Genomic DNA, 14963 nt, shown 5'->3' on the forward strand with positions numbered 1-14963 from the left:
TGATAATAAAAGACTCATGGAAGTTCCTGTGTACCTTAAAAATTTAATAGGGATAGGATTGTCAGACTTACTAATAAGTGATAATGAACCTTTCAAGATAAATGGATCATAATTCTTGATAACAAAATTAGACTGGGGTTTGTTTGACCCAACAAATGCATTGCTTTTAATACATGATCATGACCTTGACCTCTTGGAAAGAACAGCATTTGGAATAGGTCTGTCTTCATTTTGTTGCTTATTTTTCAATTTATAGCAAGCAGAAATTATGTGCCTTTCTTCTTGCAATTGGCACATGTATGAAGAGATAAGGATTTCTGAACATTCTTATAAAGAACTTGGTTCCTAAAAGTTCTGCCAGTGTGAGACTTGGAAGTGCTTATTTGAGACTGAAATGACTTTTTACCAATAACCTGCTAAGTGGAAGACTTAGTGACAAAAGAAACTTTGTGAGTCATGGAATAATCATTAGCTGTATATTGAGCAGCATTTTGTAAAGTTTTGACCTTTTGCCAATCAAGGTAGGTCTTACTGTAACAGTTCTTGAACTCTTCAACTATTATGAACTGTTTGAAGTTATCCTTGTCTTGACCAGCTTACTTGGCTGAGCACCACCTATCAAATAATTGCTCTTTTTATCTTGCAAATTTGACATGGGACTCTTCAGTTTCCTTTTTATAGTCCCAAAACCTTTGTCGATATGCTTCAGGTACCAGTTAATACAATTTATAATAATTAAATCCAATATGCTCTTCAGCAGTTTTTTCAGAATGAGGAAAATATTTATCTACTTCTTTTTCTGTAAAAAAAATAGAGGCACTGTTTAATGGCTGAATACTCATTTTGTAATTATATTAGGATAATTGTTGATAAGCATGTATTTGTAATGAAATTGTTTTCTTTCTGTTATTTACTTTATTTTCAAGATAATCTTTGAAACATCATGAAAACATAACTCCATGTGGATTCAACACATCATGTAGAGTGTGCCTCATTGTCTACCTGCAAAACTTTGTGTATTATGTCTTCTTTTTGCACAACAAAACAAGAGACATTATTTTGTTTTGCGAAGCAACTGTCAACATTGAAACTCAATTTTAGAACTTGTTTTGTTACTGAAAATTGATGCCATGATTTCATTGCATGTAATAGTACCAGGAATGTTATGTTCACTACAAACTTTAGAACTTGCTTTTCATAACAAACTATCTATCAAACAAAACTTTGAAGTCACCAGGTAATTCTTTTGCTTGGTTGCTTTGGTATCTCTGATCACATTTGCGAATGACTAGGGTAATTTAAGGTAGTTTAATTTTTACTTACACAAGAATACTTATAACAGTGTTTGAATGATCAATTAAAATGAGTTGACCTGACACACGATCATGACCACTGGTTCTGATACAGATGGAATTTATATGCCTTTTAACTTTTTTTCTTATTCCATTCCCTTTGAGTTGATGCAAAAGGCATAATTAATTTGATACTACAAAGCAAGTCTGCTTTTAATTGAGTGTAACAATGCAATAAATATGTCTGCAAATCAGTAATTGAAATACAGTTGGCAGTTAATTAGGTTCTCACAAAAATGCCCATTAACCTAGCTGTGATAATGGATTGACATTTTTGTGTTTGAATACAAGATGGAATATCACATTTATGCTGATTACACTGAAAACATATTAAAATATACAACTGAACAAATTTTCACTTGACAAAACTTATTTCAATGCTGTTGATTTCTTAAAGTGTTGCCACCTGTATGCATTAGGGACATTTTCACTGATCAAAATTTTATCAAATATTGTAATTTACATTGTACTGAGAGATATTTTAAATAAGGAAATGTAACAAAATGTAGGATTTCTTATTATAAGTTGAGAATTTTATGTCACCGATTCAAATTTCTGCACACTAAATGCAGTTTTTGATGATAATACAAGTAGTTTAGTAGATATTTGTTTACCAGTTTTCATTGCGATTTTCTTAATGTTCAACTAGAAAGGGTAAATTCTTTTGACATTTTCTAGAAGAAAAAAAATGGGATCAGTGTCTGTCCCGTGTTATATGCAAGTTCACAAATTATCATGGGAGCAGTGTATTTCTACAGTTCAACCCAATGGTGAAAGGCAGTGTGGACTGTCATTATTTGAAACTAATTTCATTGGTAATCTGTTTTAAAAGTCCTCAAGATATGGATCGCTTGCATCTGCTTTTTCAGTTATTAGAACCTTTTCATTGGAAAAGTCAAGTACTGCATTTTGTTTTCTATGTAGCTATTTCAATATAAATCATATGGGCTGGATTCAAATTGGAATCACTACATGGATGTTAAGTAGAGTTTTAGCTTCACAAATGTATCTATGATCATTTTATGCACCTACCAACCTACCTATCTATCTTAAAGTGAATACATCATTAGTATGTAACATGTAAATTGAAGGGATATCCATCTGATAACAGGACCTTTCCCATTATATTTTCATGTATTTTTTGCTGGGAAAGAGATTTAACTATTTGAGTATTTAATCATGAGTTCAAGTGATGGTAATGACAATATCTGGGGATTTTTTTGAGGAAGTAATAGAGGAAACTATGAGGCGATCAAAGAAGTCTTCAAAAATATCAGCTGAGGATGAACATTGTACAGAAGAAAGAATCAACAGATTGGAAGATCAACTTTTGCCAATCGGAACTCGAGTGCGGAGAGGTCCAGATTGGCACTGGGGAGACCAGGACAGTCAAGCTGCAGGCACTATCGTCGGATATGATAAGGATAGTAAGGACAGAATTTCTACCTTTTTCTTTATTTTAACTGATTATGTTTATGAAGCCTTTATGTGTCCATATTGTTTTTTAATACTATGATTTATATGGCATATCTAGTTGGTGAAAAGTTCCAGACACCAAATAATTAAATTATTTATTTCAGAATACATATTTTTCTATTATCAGCACTAAATTATTCATATCCTGTTTGTACTTCTGCCTTCCATTCAATGAGCTATCATCATGTGCCAAGAGTTTAAATGCATCTGTTGCATAATATTCTAAAGATAAAGAGCCAACATGTATAAAAGTATGCAAAACAATATACATGTACAGAAGTATGCAAAACAATATACATGTACAAAAGTATGCAAAACAATATTCCACATTTACAAAAAGCATGCAAAACAATATACATGTACAAAAAGTATGCAAAACGATATACATGTACAAAAATATGCAAAACAATATACATGTACAAAAGTATGCAAAACAATATACATGTACAAAAGTATGCAAAACAATATACATGTACAAAAGTATGCAAAACAATATTCCACATTTACAAAAAGCATGCAAAACAATATACATGTACAAAAAGTATGCAAAACAATATACATGTACAAAAGTATGCAAAACAATATACATGTACAAAAGTATGCAAAACAATATACATGTACAAAAGTATGCAGGGGGCCCCAAGTGGCTGAGTGGTCTAAAGCGCTGTCCGTTACAGATCACTGCCATCTCACCTCTGTCTGCATGGGTTCGAGTCTAGGATTCAGCCAATGTGGGTATGTGAGTAAGCTTGCCAGTAGCTTCTCATGGGTCAGTGGTTCTTTCCAGGGTTTTTCCGGGTTCTTCCTCTTCACCATTAATACTGGCCGCCATATATAGTCTATCGTGTGCTGAAAAATGGTGTTAAACCCTACAACAACAACAACAACAACAACAAAAGTATGCAAAACAATATACATGTACAAAAGTATGCAAAACAATATATATGTACAAAAAGCATGCAAAACAATATTCCAAATGTAGTAATAGTCAGAAAATATACAACTTTTGTTTCCATTGCCTTGAAATATGACAAGTACTATGTATCAAGCACCTCTTCCTCGATAACTCACGCACAACGGGGTCCACAAACATAGACCGCACTACAAGCAAGGTGCGAGTTTTACTGAGGGACCTCCAAAAATTCGAAAAAATCGCTTTGACATCAAGAAAACCGTGGGGGGGGGAAGCCGTGTTAGGTAACTGGGGTGTTTATTGACTGAATCCTCATTTTACAATCACGTCGATAATAATGTTTAATAACGCGCTTTTTCTAATGAAGTTGTTTGTTATTCTGTTTAAATAACATTTATTTTCAAAATGTCCAACATATGAAAGATCGTTCCAACTGGGTTCAACAACTGTCACGTATACGCAAAAAAATATGTGTATTTCGTCACTGCTTTTTGTTTTCTTGTTGAGTCTGGTTCCCGTAGTGGTGTTTAATATTATCCTGCCAAATCGGGAGTCACTAGACTAACTGTTGATAACTGCCAAACATGATTCTTTTTTTTCCAAAAACACGCAACATTTATTTTGTGTGACAATCGTTTGCGTCAAAATTCAATTTTTGTATTGTTCAGTTAGTACAATATTGATGCCATGATTTCATTGGAAGTAATAATGAAACTTCTTATCATCCTTGATGATATCTCTAAGTGCCAGTTCAAGAATTCTCAGAAACTCACTTGCCCACAACGGAACGTATCTGTGAAATCAAGCTCTTTATTTTACAAAGTATTCATTTCACTTGGCTGCCTTGTTATCTTTCATCAAAATTATGAAAAAGTCAGCTAGTTTAAGGTAGTTTATGTAACATAGACAATAACATTTATAAGTGTTCGATTGATCAAATGAAGTGAGTTCACCTGACATAGGACCGGGGTAGCTAGATTTTAAGTTTGTTGGGTTTTCATTCCTTTTAACTTGTCTTTTATTCCACCTCCTTTATTTGATTCAAAAGACATAATTAATATGATAATACAAAGGACGCCAGCTTTTAATTCAGTAACTTCCGAAAGTCAGTTATCAAAACGCGGTCGGCACTTAATTAGGTTTTCAGAGAAATGCTTGTGAACATAGCTGTTACAGCAGATTGATCCTTTTCACATTTAATTTGAAGAGTACACATTGAATTTATGATGATTACACTTAAAAGGAACTAAAATATAAGAACTAGAACACAAATTTCAAATGATAAAAAAATTATTTAATTTGTATTTATTAAAGTACTGCCTCCACTCGGCGTAAGTGACATTTTCATTGATCAAAATTTCCTTACATATCGTTAATTGCGGTGTACTAGGAATGTTGTTTGGAAAGAAAATGTAAAAAATTGTATGACCTATTTTTAAATTTGATATTTCATAGTGTTGATTAAAATTTTCAGGTCCTATCTACCATTTTTGATGATAAAATGAGCAATACGTCAAAGTTTCCGTTACCAATTTTGATCGCGATTTTCTTCAAGTTCAACAAATAGGGATCAATTTTGGGGGTATTTTCTGGTCTTAAAAAATGGGATCCACGCCTGACCCTGCGTTATAAGCGGGTTCACGAGTTATCAGGGTATGAGTTATTGAGGGAGTGGTGTACTATGTATCAAGTACTAAGCATCAACTACTAAGTATCAAGTACTAAGTATCAAGTACTAAGTATCAAGTACCAAGTATCAAGTACTAAGTATCAAGTACTAAGTATCAAGTACCAAGTATCAAGTACTAAGTATCAAGTACTAAGTATCAGTTACTATATATCAGGTACTATGTATCAAGTACTATGTAGGGATGACAGATCAATGTCGTAACCTGATGCATACATGAATATACATTCCATAAAATATGATTTAAAACAAAGAGTCAGCATCAACTTTTATTTTGTTGTTACAAAATACATGTAATCTAGTTTAAGCAAGTCAGTCGTGGAAGTTTAAATTGTCCATTCATTATCATATAACATTTGCTCTGTCAATTCTGCTTTGTCCATTGAACCATTGTCACTTACACTTTGCCTGTAGTGTGCATGTAACTTCTGCTTTGCCAGTTGAACCATTGTCACTTACACTTTGCCTGTAGAGTGAATGTAACTTCTGCTTTGTCCATTGAACCATTGTCACTTACACTTTGCCTGTAGAGTGAATGTAACTTCTGCTTTGCCAGTTGAACCATTGTCACTTACACTTTGCCTGTAGAGTGAATGTAACTTATGCTTTGTCCATTGAACCATTGTCACTTACACTTTGCCTGTAAAGTGAATGTAACTTCTGCTTTGTCCATTGAACCATTGTCACTTACACTTTGCCTGTAGAGTGAATGTAACTTCTGCTTTGTCCATTGAACCATTGTCACTTACACTTTGCCTGTAGAGTGAATGTAACTTCTGCTTTGCCAGTTGAACCATTGTCACTTACACTTTGCCTGTAGAGTGAATGTAACTTCTGCTTTGTCCATTGAACCATTGTCACTTACACTTTGCCTGTAGAGTGAATGTAACTTCTGCTTTGTCCATTGAACCATTGTCACTTACACTTTGCCTGTAGAGTGAATGTAACTTCTGCTTTGTCCATTGAACCATTGTCACTTACACTTTGCCTGTAGTGTGAATGTAACTTCTGCTTTGTCCATTGAACCATTGTCACTTACACTTTGCCTGTAGAGTGAATGTAACTTCTGCTTTGTCCATTGAACCATTGTCACTTACACTTTGCCTGTAGAGTGAATGTAACTTCTGCTTTGCCAGTTGAACCATTGTCACTTACACTTTGCCTGTAGAGTGAATGTAACTTCTGCTTTGTCCATTGAACCATTGTCACTTACACTTTGCCTGTAGAGTGAATGTAACTTCTGCTTTGCCAGTTGAACCAATATGCTAACACAGGTCCAAAATTTAAATTGCGTCTTTGTAGACTGGGTGAATGTTGTGTGGGATAACTATGACTCAAGAGGAAGAAACTCAAACATCTATAGGTATGCAATTGGTGGACATTTTGATGTTATGCCAGTGGAGGAACCACGTGTTCTTTCACCTGGTGAAAGAATTGCAGTTGGATGTAAAGTCAGAAGAGGTAACTATGATTTTCTTTTGCCATTTAAACATTCAATTATATTGAAATTGTATGGTTTTTTTTATATAAAACAATCTGGCTTTCACATTGTTCAGAACAAAAGAAATACTAAAGAGCAATACATATTTTTCACACAAAAATTCAGCTTGACATCATCGACTTTGGTAAATTATTTAATTATATCATGCCATAAATACAAATGACATTGACTTAGTAAAAGCAGTGTATATGGCAAGATTAAATTCAGGTGTTTTTGCAATTCTGAGAAAATATTTCAAAGTAATTTTCATAAATATGATCAGAAATTTACTTTTGTGACAATTTACTTGGTGATAATATTAATTCTGAAATTGTTATTTGTAACTTTTTGTGCATAGCAGTCTTGTTTTAAATTTATTTGTTTGTAATGCATAATCAGTTAGAGATACAAGATAATATGCAGTAAAAGTTTGAGTATGCTGGCAAACAGTTATCTAAAGTGTTTGTTTTGCCTATTGAAATTAGGAGTTATTTTAATTTTGCATATTTTCAGTAAAGATTGTAAACTATTTCTAAACAACATGCTATGGTAATCCATTAACCTAAAAAAATTGTGTAAAAAATACAGTGAAAATAAATGTAACCAGTGGGGAGATTTGCCAGAGGCATATACATAAATTTTGTACCAACAAAATTATTATTTAATTCTAAGAAGAGTGATACCCAAAAATTTAGTGACTCCAGAGTGTTACAAAAGTTTGATACTGTCATTACAAAAGTAGTTATAGGAGCAATATTTCAGAATAAAGTATCACTTTGGGGAAATGGGAATTTAACATTATGCTGCCATCTTGAAAAATGGTACTCTAGGGTGAAAAGGGGAATTCAGTGTTAAAAATGTCAATGTGTTTCACAGTAGATGGCACAATGGGGGGAAAGGGAAATGTAGCATTAGAATTTGACCACCATGAGGGGAAAATTATACTTTTAGGAATTGGGAATTTCACATTACACCGCAATCTTGAAAAATTAAACTGTAGGTGGAATGGGGAATTTTACGCAAAAAATGTCCATATGATTAACATTATCAGTTAGTATAGTAGTTGGGGGAAGTTAACACATGCTCTCATTTTAAAGAAAATATGGTGCCTATATGATGTTAACTGGAATTTAAAATGGGCTGTAATTTCAGGAATAAATTGTACAGTATGGGAACTGATGCTAATTTCACACTGTAGGTCATTATGGGGATCCAACACACTTAATGACAATCCAAGTTACATCCTTGCTAACCTGGTGATACATAGCCACAAGTGTGCCCCAATGCATTGAAAGTACATATATAGTCATGACTGCAATGAGGTTAGTAAGGTGAAGAAGGGGTGATACACCTCATGATGGGTTAGATCCCTTTGAAAGGATAACAGCAACTGCAACAATGACATAAATTTGGTGGTAAAATGACATTAGGAGAAAACCATACACTTTGCTTTGATAAATGGATTTTCCTGCAAAAAATAGGGTTTTCACTAAAAGACTTTGATCTCAAGTTGGTCTTAAATAAAAATGTTGCCAATCTAAACTACATTATAGCTGACATGGCAGTCATTGTGAAAATCATGTTATCACTGCTTCTCATGAATAGGTCATATCAACATGGGGTTTTCACTAAAAGACTTCTTATGGTCATATCAACATGGGGTTTTCACTAAAAGACTTCTTATGGGCATATCAACATGGGGTTTTCACTAAAAGACTTTTTAAAATATCTGGTGGCTCCTGAATAAAATTGGTATTGATCTGATGTCCAGTCTGGCCACCACAGCAGCCATCTTGAAAATCTTGTTATCACTACTACACCTGAATGGTGAGTCATATCAATATGTGGTTTTCACTAGACTTCTTATAATGTCTAGCTGGTCCTAAATAAAAATGATGCCAGTCTGATGCCCATTCTGTCACCATGGCAACAATCTTACAAATTTTGTAAACACAACTCTGCTTGAACAAAAAGTCATATTGATACATGGTTTTTACAGGTAGATTTCCTATGGTGTATTTTTGGTCCTAAATGAAAATGGTGGTGATCTGATGTCAAGTCTTGAAAATAGTGTTATTTCTATTCACTAAATGAGAGCTATATCAACATGGGGTTTTCAGCAGCACACTTCTTACGATACCTTGTTGGTCCTAAATGAAAATGGTGCAAGTCATGCATCCACTATGTCTGGCATGATGACTATCTTAACATCTTGTCATAACTCCTCCTTAATTGATGATGATTATGACATGGGCTTTCACCAAACAATTACTAATGTTGTGGGATTTGTCATAAATGAAAATTGTGCCATGCTAACATTCAGTATGTGTACCACAGCAGCAAATGTGTTAAGGAATATCAGAGATGGTTTCAACACTCAACAGTTAAAAGGAAGTGATGGTCTTATCTTGAATTTCTGGAAATTCATTTAGCCTAGTAGAGTGTCAGTGGCATCAAGGAACTCTTTTTAATGAAACCCCCAGTTATAACAAGAATTTTAAAAGTAAAAAGTACTTAATAGTTTTTCATAACTGTACAAATTAAAATAATTGCAATAAATTGAAACAATTATTTTGTTTTATTTTTTAAAAAAAAGTAAAACAAACTTTGGAAACTAAATTATGAATAAAAAATAATTTTTAAAAAGTTTTTACATCAATAAAATTTTTAACTGACTATTTTGCATATTGTTTAAAAATTATAAATAAAAAGAATAATATAAAAACTAAACACATTATTAAAAGCTAGTTGTAAAATAAAATATGAAAAATAATAAAATAATAAACACAATTTTAAAAATTAAAATAAAAAGTTAGGATGCCCTGCTCAATTCATTTAAACTCTAACAATAAAATGACCAAATCATTCATGCGCAACATCTAAACAACACTTCCATGAGACAATGTGAAGTTTTGTGAGTTCAAAACTTTCTTTTGTGGGTATAGTTGTCACTTTCTAGTGTACTTTCAAGGACTGTTATATGCTCTCTCCTCTCTCTGTTTCTCTGTCTCCCTCTCTCTTGTATATCTAAAGCATTCAATAGGTGATATAATATAATAACTTTTGGACAACATGGGGTCTTTCCTCAACCTTCTCAGACATTTGTATTTTTTATTCTCTCTCACCACCAACAGGTAAAGACTGGACATCTGCTGACCAAGATGGAGGGTTGGACAATATGGGCACTGTTATCGAGTGTGGCGATAGAAGTGATGAAGTAACAGTAGGTATTGTAGTCTATTGTAACAGAATGCAGAGAGCACAAACCAAATTCCTACAGGCTTCAGATATCTTTTTGTGTTCCAATCTATTAATTTCAACTTAATGTACTTTTTATGTTGATTTTTTTCTTTCTGTATCAATGAGCTGACTTGTTTCATGTATGTAACACAAACTTTACCGAGAAACAGTTTTGTTTAAAAAATAGTTTCATCCTAATGATAGAACAATTAAGATAATAATTTGGTTGAAATAAGGAGCATAAAGAGATGATTTAATATCATTATTATTTAATATTAGTTTATTCCATTGTTGAAGCATTTATGGTCTCAGACTCGAATCCATTCTGAAATTTAGACCATTTCTACCACTTATCACTTGAAACTTTCTTTGATATTTGGGACTATATTTGGCCCTACAGCTAGAATAAGCCCAAGCTCATACAAACTCTATTAACTGTCATGTAACAGGATCAGATCCTACCATACACAATCCTACTAGATAGAACATGATCGGTACAGATTCAGACATGCCTCTTTTCCCTGTGTGATAGAAGTTTTGCAAGCAGCCTTTTTTCTGCATTCAGGTACGTTGGCCGAATCGAAAGTCACACAAATACAATTTTGGGAAGAATGGAAGATATGAAGTTCAGCTTTGGTAAGGAATATTCATTATGTTGGAAGTTTTGCAAGCAGCCTTTTTCTGCATTAGGGACATTGGCTGAATCAAAAGTCATACAAATACAATCTTTGGTAAGGAATATTCATTATGTTTGGCTTTACTGGTCATAGACCAGATGACTTTATGGGAAGGTCGGTTTATATTGGTCATTTGCCCATCATCCAACATACATTAGAACAAGTTTTCTATTACTAATACTCCAAAACAATATGAAGGATTTACATGAAATTTTTACACTCATCCCATGGTCTAGATGGTTCTAAATGGAAATTATGCCATTTGGACATCATATATGGTTGCTAAGGTGGCTAACATGAAATATTTGTTATCACTACTCCTCCTTAATAGATTATCATATCATTATGGTTTTTTTTACTAAAAGACTTATTATCATGTTTAGCTGGTTGAAAATGATGCTGATATAATGTCACTTGAACATTTTATCATTACTGTTCTTTCCTTGACATGTGGTTATCGCCAGAAGACTTCTTATGATGTAAAGTTGGCTCTAAAAGAAAATGGTTCCAATCTAATGTCTGTTATGGTTGTCACAGCTTTTGAAAATGTTGTTACTACTATTCCTCCCAAGTAGATGGTCAGATTACCATAGAGCATTGACTGAAAGACTTCTAATGATGTTTTGTTGGTCCTCATTTGGAACTACCAGGACTATTTATGTAGTACAAAAGTATTCATTGAGTGTATGTCAGCACAGTAATTTACCACAAAATAATCAATAATTTTGTTAATTGAAAATTTGTTTTCACATAAAGAAAACCAATCTATTTATATCACCCTGGCTATTTTTATTATTACATTGACTGTTGGATTAACTGAGGAGTTATAAATGAAAGAAAAGTTTGATCATTTGTAACTTCTCAATCAATCTCTGTTTCATAAATAGCCAAAGTAGTCCAAATGGCAGCTTTTGATAAATATATATGTATGTAGGCTATCCACAGAATTGACCTCAAAGTTGCTAATGGATGGTCCTGAATGAAAATGGGGCTGATCTGATGTCCAATATGGCCACCACAATAGCCATCTGAAGAAACTTATCACTACTCTTACTGAAAGAAAAAAAAATATTGTAATGGGTTTTTACCGGAAGACTTCTCATTATGTAAAGTTGGTTCTAAATGAAGATGGTTCCAGTCTGATGTCCATTATGTCTGCCACAGCTCTTGTAAAAGTTGTCACTACTATTCCTCAAGTAAAATGTCAGGTTACCATAGGGCATTTACTTTTGATTGGTCCAAAATGAAAATGGCGCCACTTGTACATCCAGTATTGCAACCACAGCTGCCATCTTTAAGGTCTTGTATTATGATCTTCAGAGTCTTGTAAAATTTTATTTGTCCTGAATGGATGGCCATTTTGGCATGGGTTGTTTTACTAAATGACTTTTTATGATGTCTTGTTGGTTCCAAATGAAAAATGTGCTGCTCAAACATCCAGCATGGCCACCACAATGATTGACTTGAAAATCTTGTTATACCTACCTCTTGAATGGTAATATCAGCATGGGGTTTCATTTTAAGAGTTCATATGGTGTCTCATTGGTCATAAATAAACATGATCCCAATCTGGCTTCTTATAAGGCCACCAGGATGTTCATCTTGAAAATGTTACTGCTAGCTTTCCTAGATGAATTGATATATTAATGTTGTGCTTTCAAAAAAGAGTTTTCATATTGTCTAGTTGGACCTAACTTGAAATAGTGCCAATCTGATTTCCAATATGGCCACCATAGCACCCATTTTGAAATTATTTTATTGTTACTCATCCTGAATAAAATGTCACATCAGCTTGAGGTTTCCACTTGATGATTGTGTATGTCTTGTTGGTCCTAAATGAAAATGGTTCAAATCTAAATTCCAGTATCTCCACCACATCAGCTAATTTATAAATCATTTTATTGGTTTCAACACTAAACACTTGAAAGGAAGAAATAATCTTTTCTTGAATTCCTTGAAGTTCTTTTCAGCCAATTGACTGTCAGTCCTTTTGAGGGACTATTGTTCTAATGTGGTTTCATTTTCATTTTTAACTCACATGACCATAAAACCAACTGAGTCACATGACCACAAGGCCAATTGAGTCACATGACTACAAGACCAATTGAGTCACATGATCATAAGGCCAATTGAGTCACATGACCATAAGGCCAATTGGGTCACATGACCATAAGGCCAGTTGAGCTTAAGGTCTTGTTTGAATCATCTGTCCATGAAAAATTGCTTTTTACCATTCACAAGATTTCTGATCAGATTTTGATAAAGATTGGAAGGTTTGAATATAAGTTTATATTATCAAGATCTCAAACGAAGTCCACTTATATGAATGAGGTACTACTGCATCTAATTGACATTTACTAATACTACAGTGTGACCCCGCTATAGAGCACTCCGTTATAACGCGAATTCGGATATAACGCGGTCGTGGCGTGGCTCCTTAAATTTAATATACATGTATTTTTCCTGTGCACAAAAAAATCTTAAAAAGTATGAAAAAAAGTAAAAAGTTGCTTATCATTTTCGGGAAAAGATCGCGTATGAATAATACAATACGATCGTGGCTTGGCTCCTGAAATTTTAAATGTATTTTTCTCGTACACGAAAAAGTATTTTTCTCGTACACGAAAAAGTATTTTTCTAGTACATGAAAAAGTATTTATTTTCTTCTTAAAAGTAAGAAGAAGAAAAAACGCATAAAAAGTCTATTCTGGGATCATGTAGGTCTTCCCCAATGTCACAAACTTGGATTGTTTTTCTTATTGGCTGCAAAACATACCATGTGGCTTTTTTTATTTGTTGGCGACATTGTTGGCTGTGTAAACTTTTATATACAACCATTGGTTTGGAGTGCAGAAATTCAGAGGCGCCATGAAAGGAAGCTGCAAATTGGATATAAAATGCACTGAAATTTATATATTGTTACTTAAACAAATTCTTTGTGCATGCTGATAAACCATCTAAACAGTGCATTGTTATATTATAATCCGCTTATCCTGATATCTAGCATGAGTTCTTTATGTTGTGAAATATCCGCTTTTTTGTTGTTGACATTTCTGGTAACAGAGATCAACCAGACGAGGCATTGTCTCGTAATCTATCTTTCATCAGATTTTTGGCCGCTCACTAGCAATTAATATATATAAAAAGACTGACATTTGTATGTAGATGGTAAGAAAAATTCCTCTCTGTTTCACGCAGAATTAAATCCTTCAGAATGCTCACATTTTCTGTAATAATCCCTGTCATCAGAACACCTGCTTCTCTATCATCTCTTGACCCTTTGTTAATTTTCAGACGCATGCGTGGAAGGCAGCATCATGCTGCTACCACAGATGTAAAAGAAAATACATCTTACTTATTGGTTTATTCAGTAGGCATGGAGGGACAGTAACTAGAATAGTCTAAACGACGGCCAATTCCATTTTAAAAATGTACCCAGATATAATAGTTTGTTGAAATTTCAAAGGAAACAGATTACCTTTGAAGCACTGACTGTTATGAAAACGTACTCAGCAAATGGAAAAAATACCAGTCTCAATCATGCAATACAATTATTTGATGTTGCCACCACAATAAGAAATGGGCATTCGTTTGGTTCTCCAAAGCTGTCCTTTAGCGCTGACTTCAATAGCACATGGACCCTTCATCAAAGAAAGCCGACTACAGTCTTTCAATAACAGCAAAGAACTTTTCTTCAAAGGAAGTCAGTACCAAACTTAAAAAAAAGTGATGGAATCTGATGGATTTTTGCATTTTCCAACATGACTGGAACATGTTAACTGTGCTGTGAAAGTTCTCTTTTTGTAGGGAAAATGTTTATGCAATGGCGGCTTAAAATGCAAACTAACTTTTACCGACTTGGAACGTACTTTAAAGTAAATGTGCTTCATCATTCGTTATATGATTGTGCTATGTTTTTCCACTGAATTCAGACCAGTATGACCTGTTACACATATAATGAATATTTTAAAGCTGTGTGTGCATATTTTCGATGGAATCACTTGTATTGTGGATTCAATGTATATGATGAGGTTTGCAGGTGAGTACACAGTGTTGATACTCTATTCATGCTATACATTAGGCATTTATATATAAATAGGATTCACGTATATGTACCAATTCTTGGTTCTCTAAATAA

The 14963-nt window shown here is 33.6% G+C and overlaps 1 protein-coding gene across 2 annotated transcripts in view; it reads left to right on the plus strand.

Annotated features, from left to right (window-relative positions):
- The window catches only part of LOC149802108 (uncharacterized), an 89582-nt gene that overhangs the window by 66460 nt on the left and 8159 nt on the right, over window positions 1-14963 (plus strand). For both annotated transcript variants that reach the window (XM_089956503.1, XM_089956504.1), the window contains exons 16-19: window positions 2578-2779; window positions 6731-6889; window positions 10043-10131; window positions 10714-10784. In XM_089956503.1, coding sequence (XP_089812629.1) covers window positions 2578-2779; window positions 6731-6889; window positions 10043-10131; window positions 10714-10784 — 521 coding nt within the window. The remainder of the gene's footprint in view (window positions 1-2577; window positions 2780-6730; window positions 6890-10042; window positions 10132-10713; window positions 10785-14963) is intronic.

Source organism: Sinohyriopsis cumingii, chromosome 4 (genome assembly GCF_028554795.1).
Source record: "Sinohyriopsis cumingii isolate HCF-2022 chromosome 4, ASM2855479v2, whole genome shotgun sequence".
NCBI lineage: Eukaryota > Metazoa > Mollusca > Bivalvia > Unionida > Unionidae > Sinohyriopsis > Sinohyriopsis cumingii.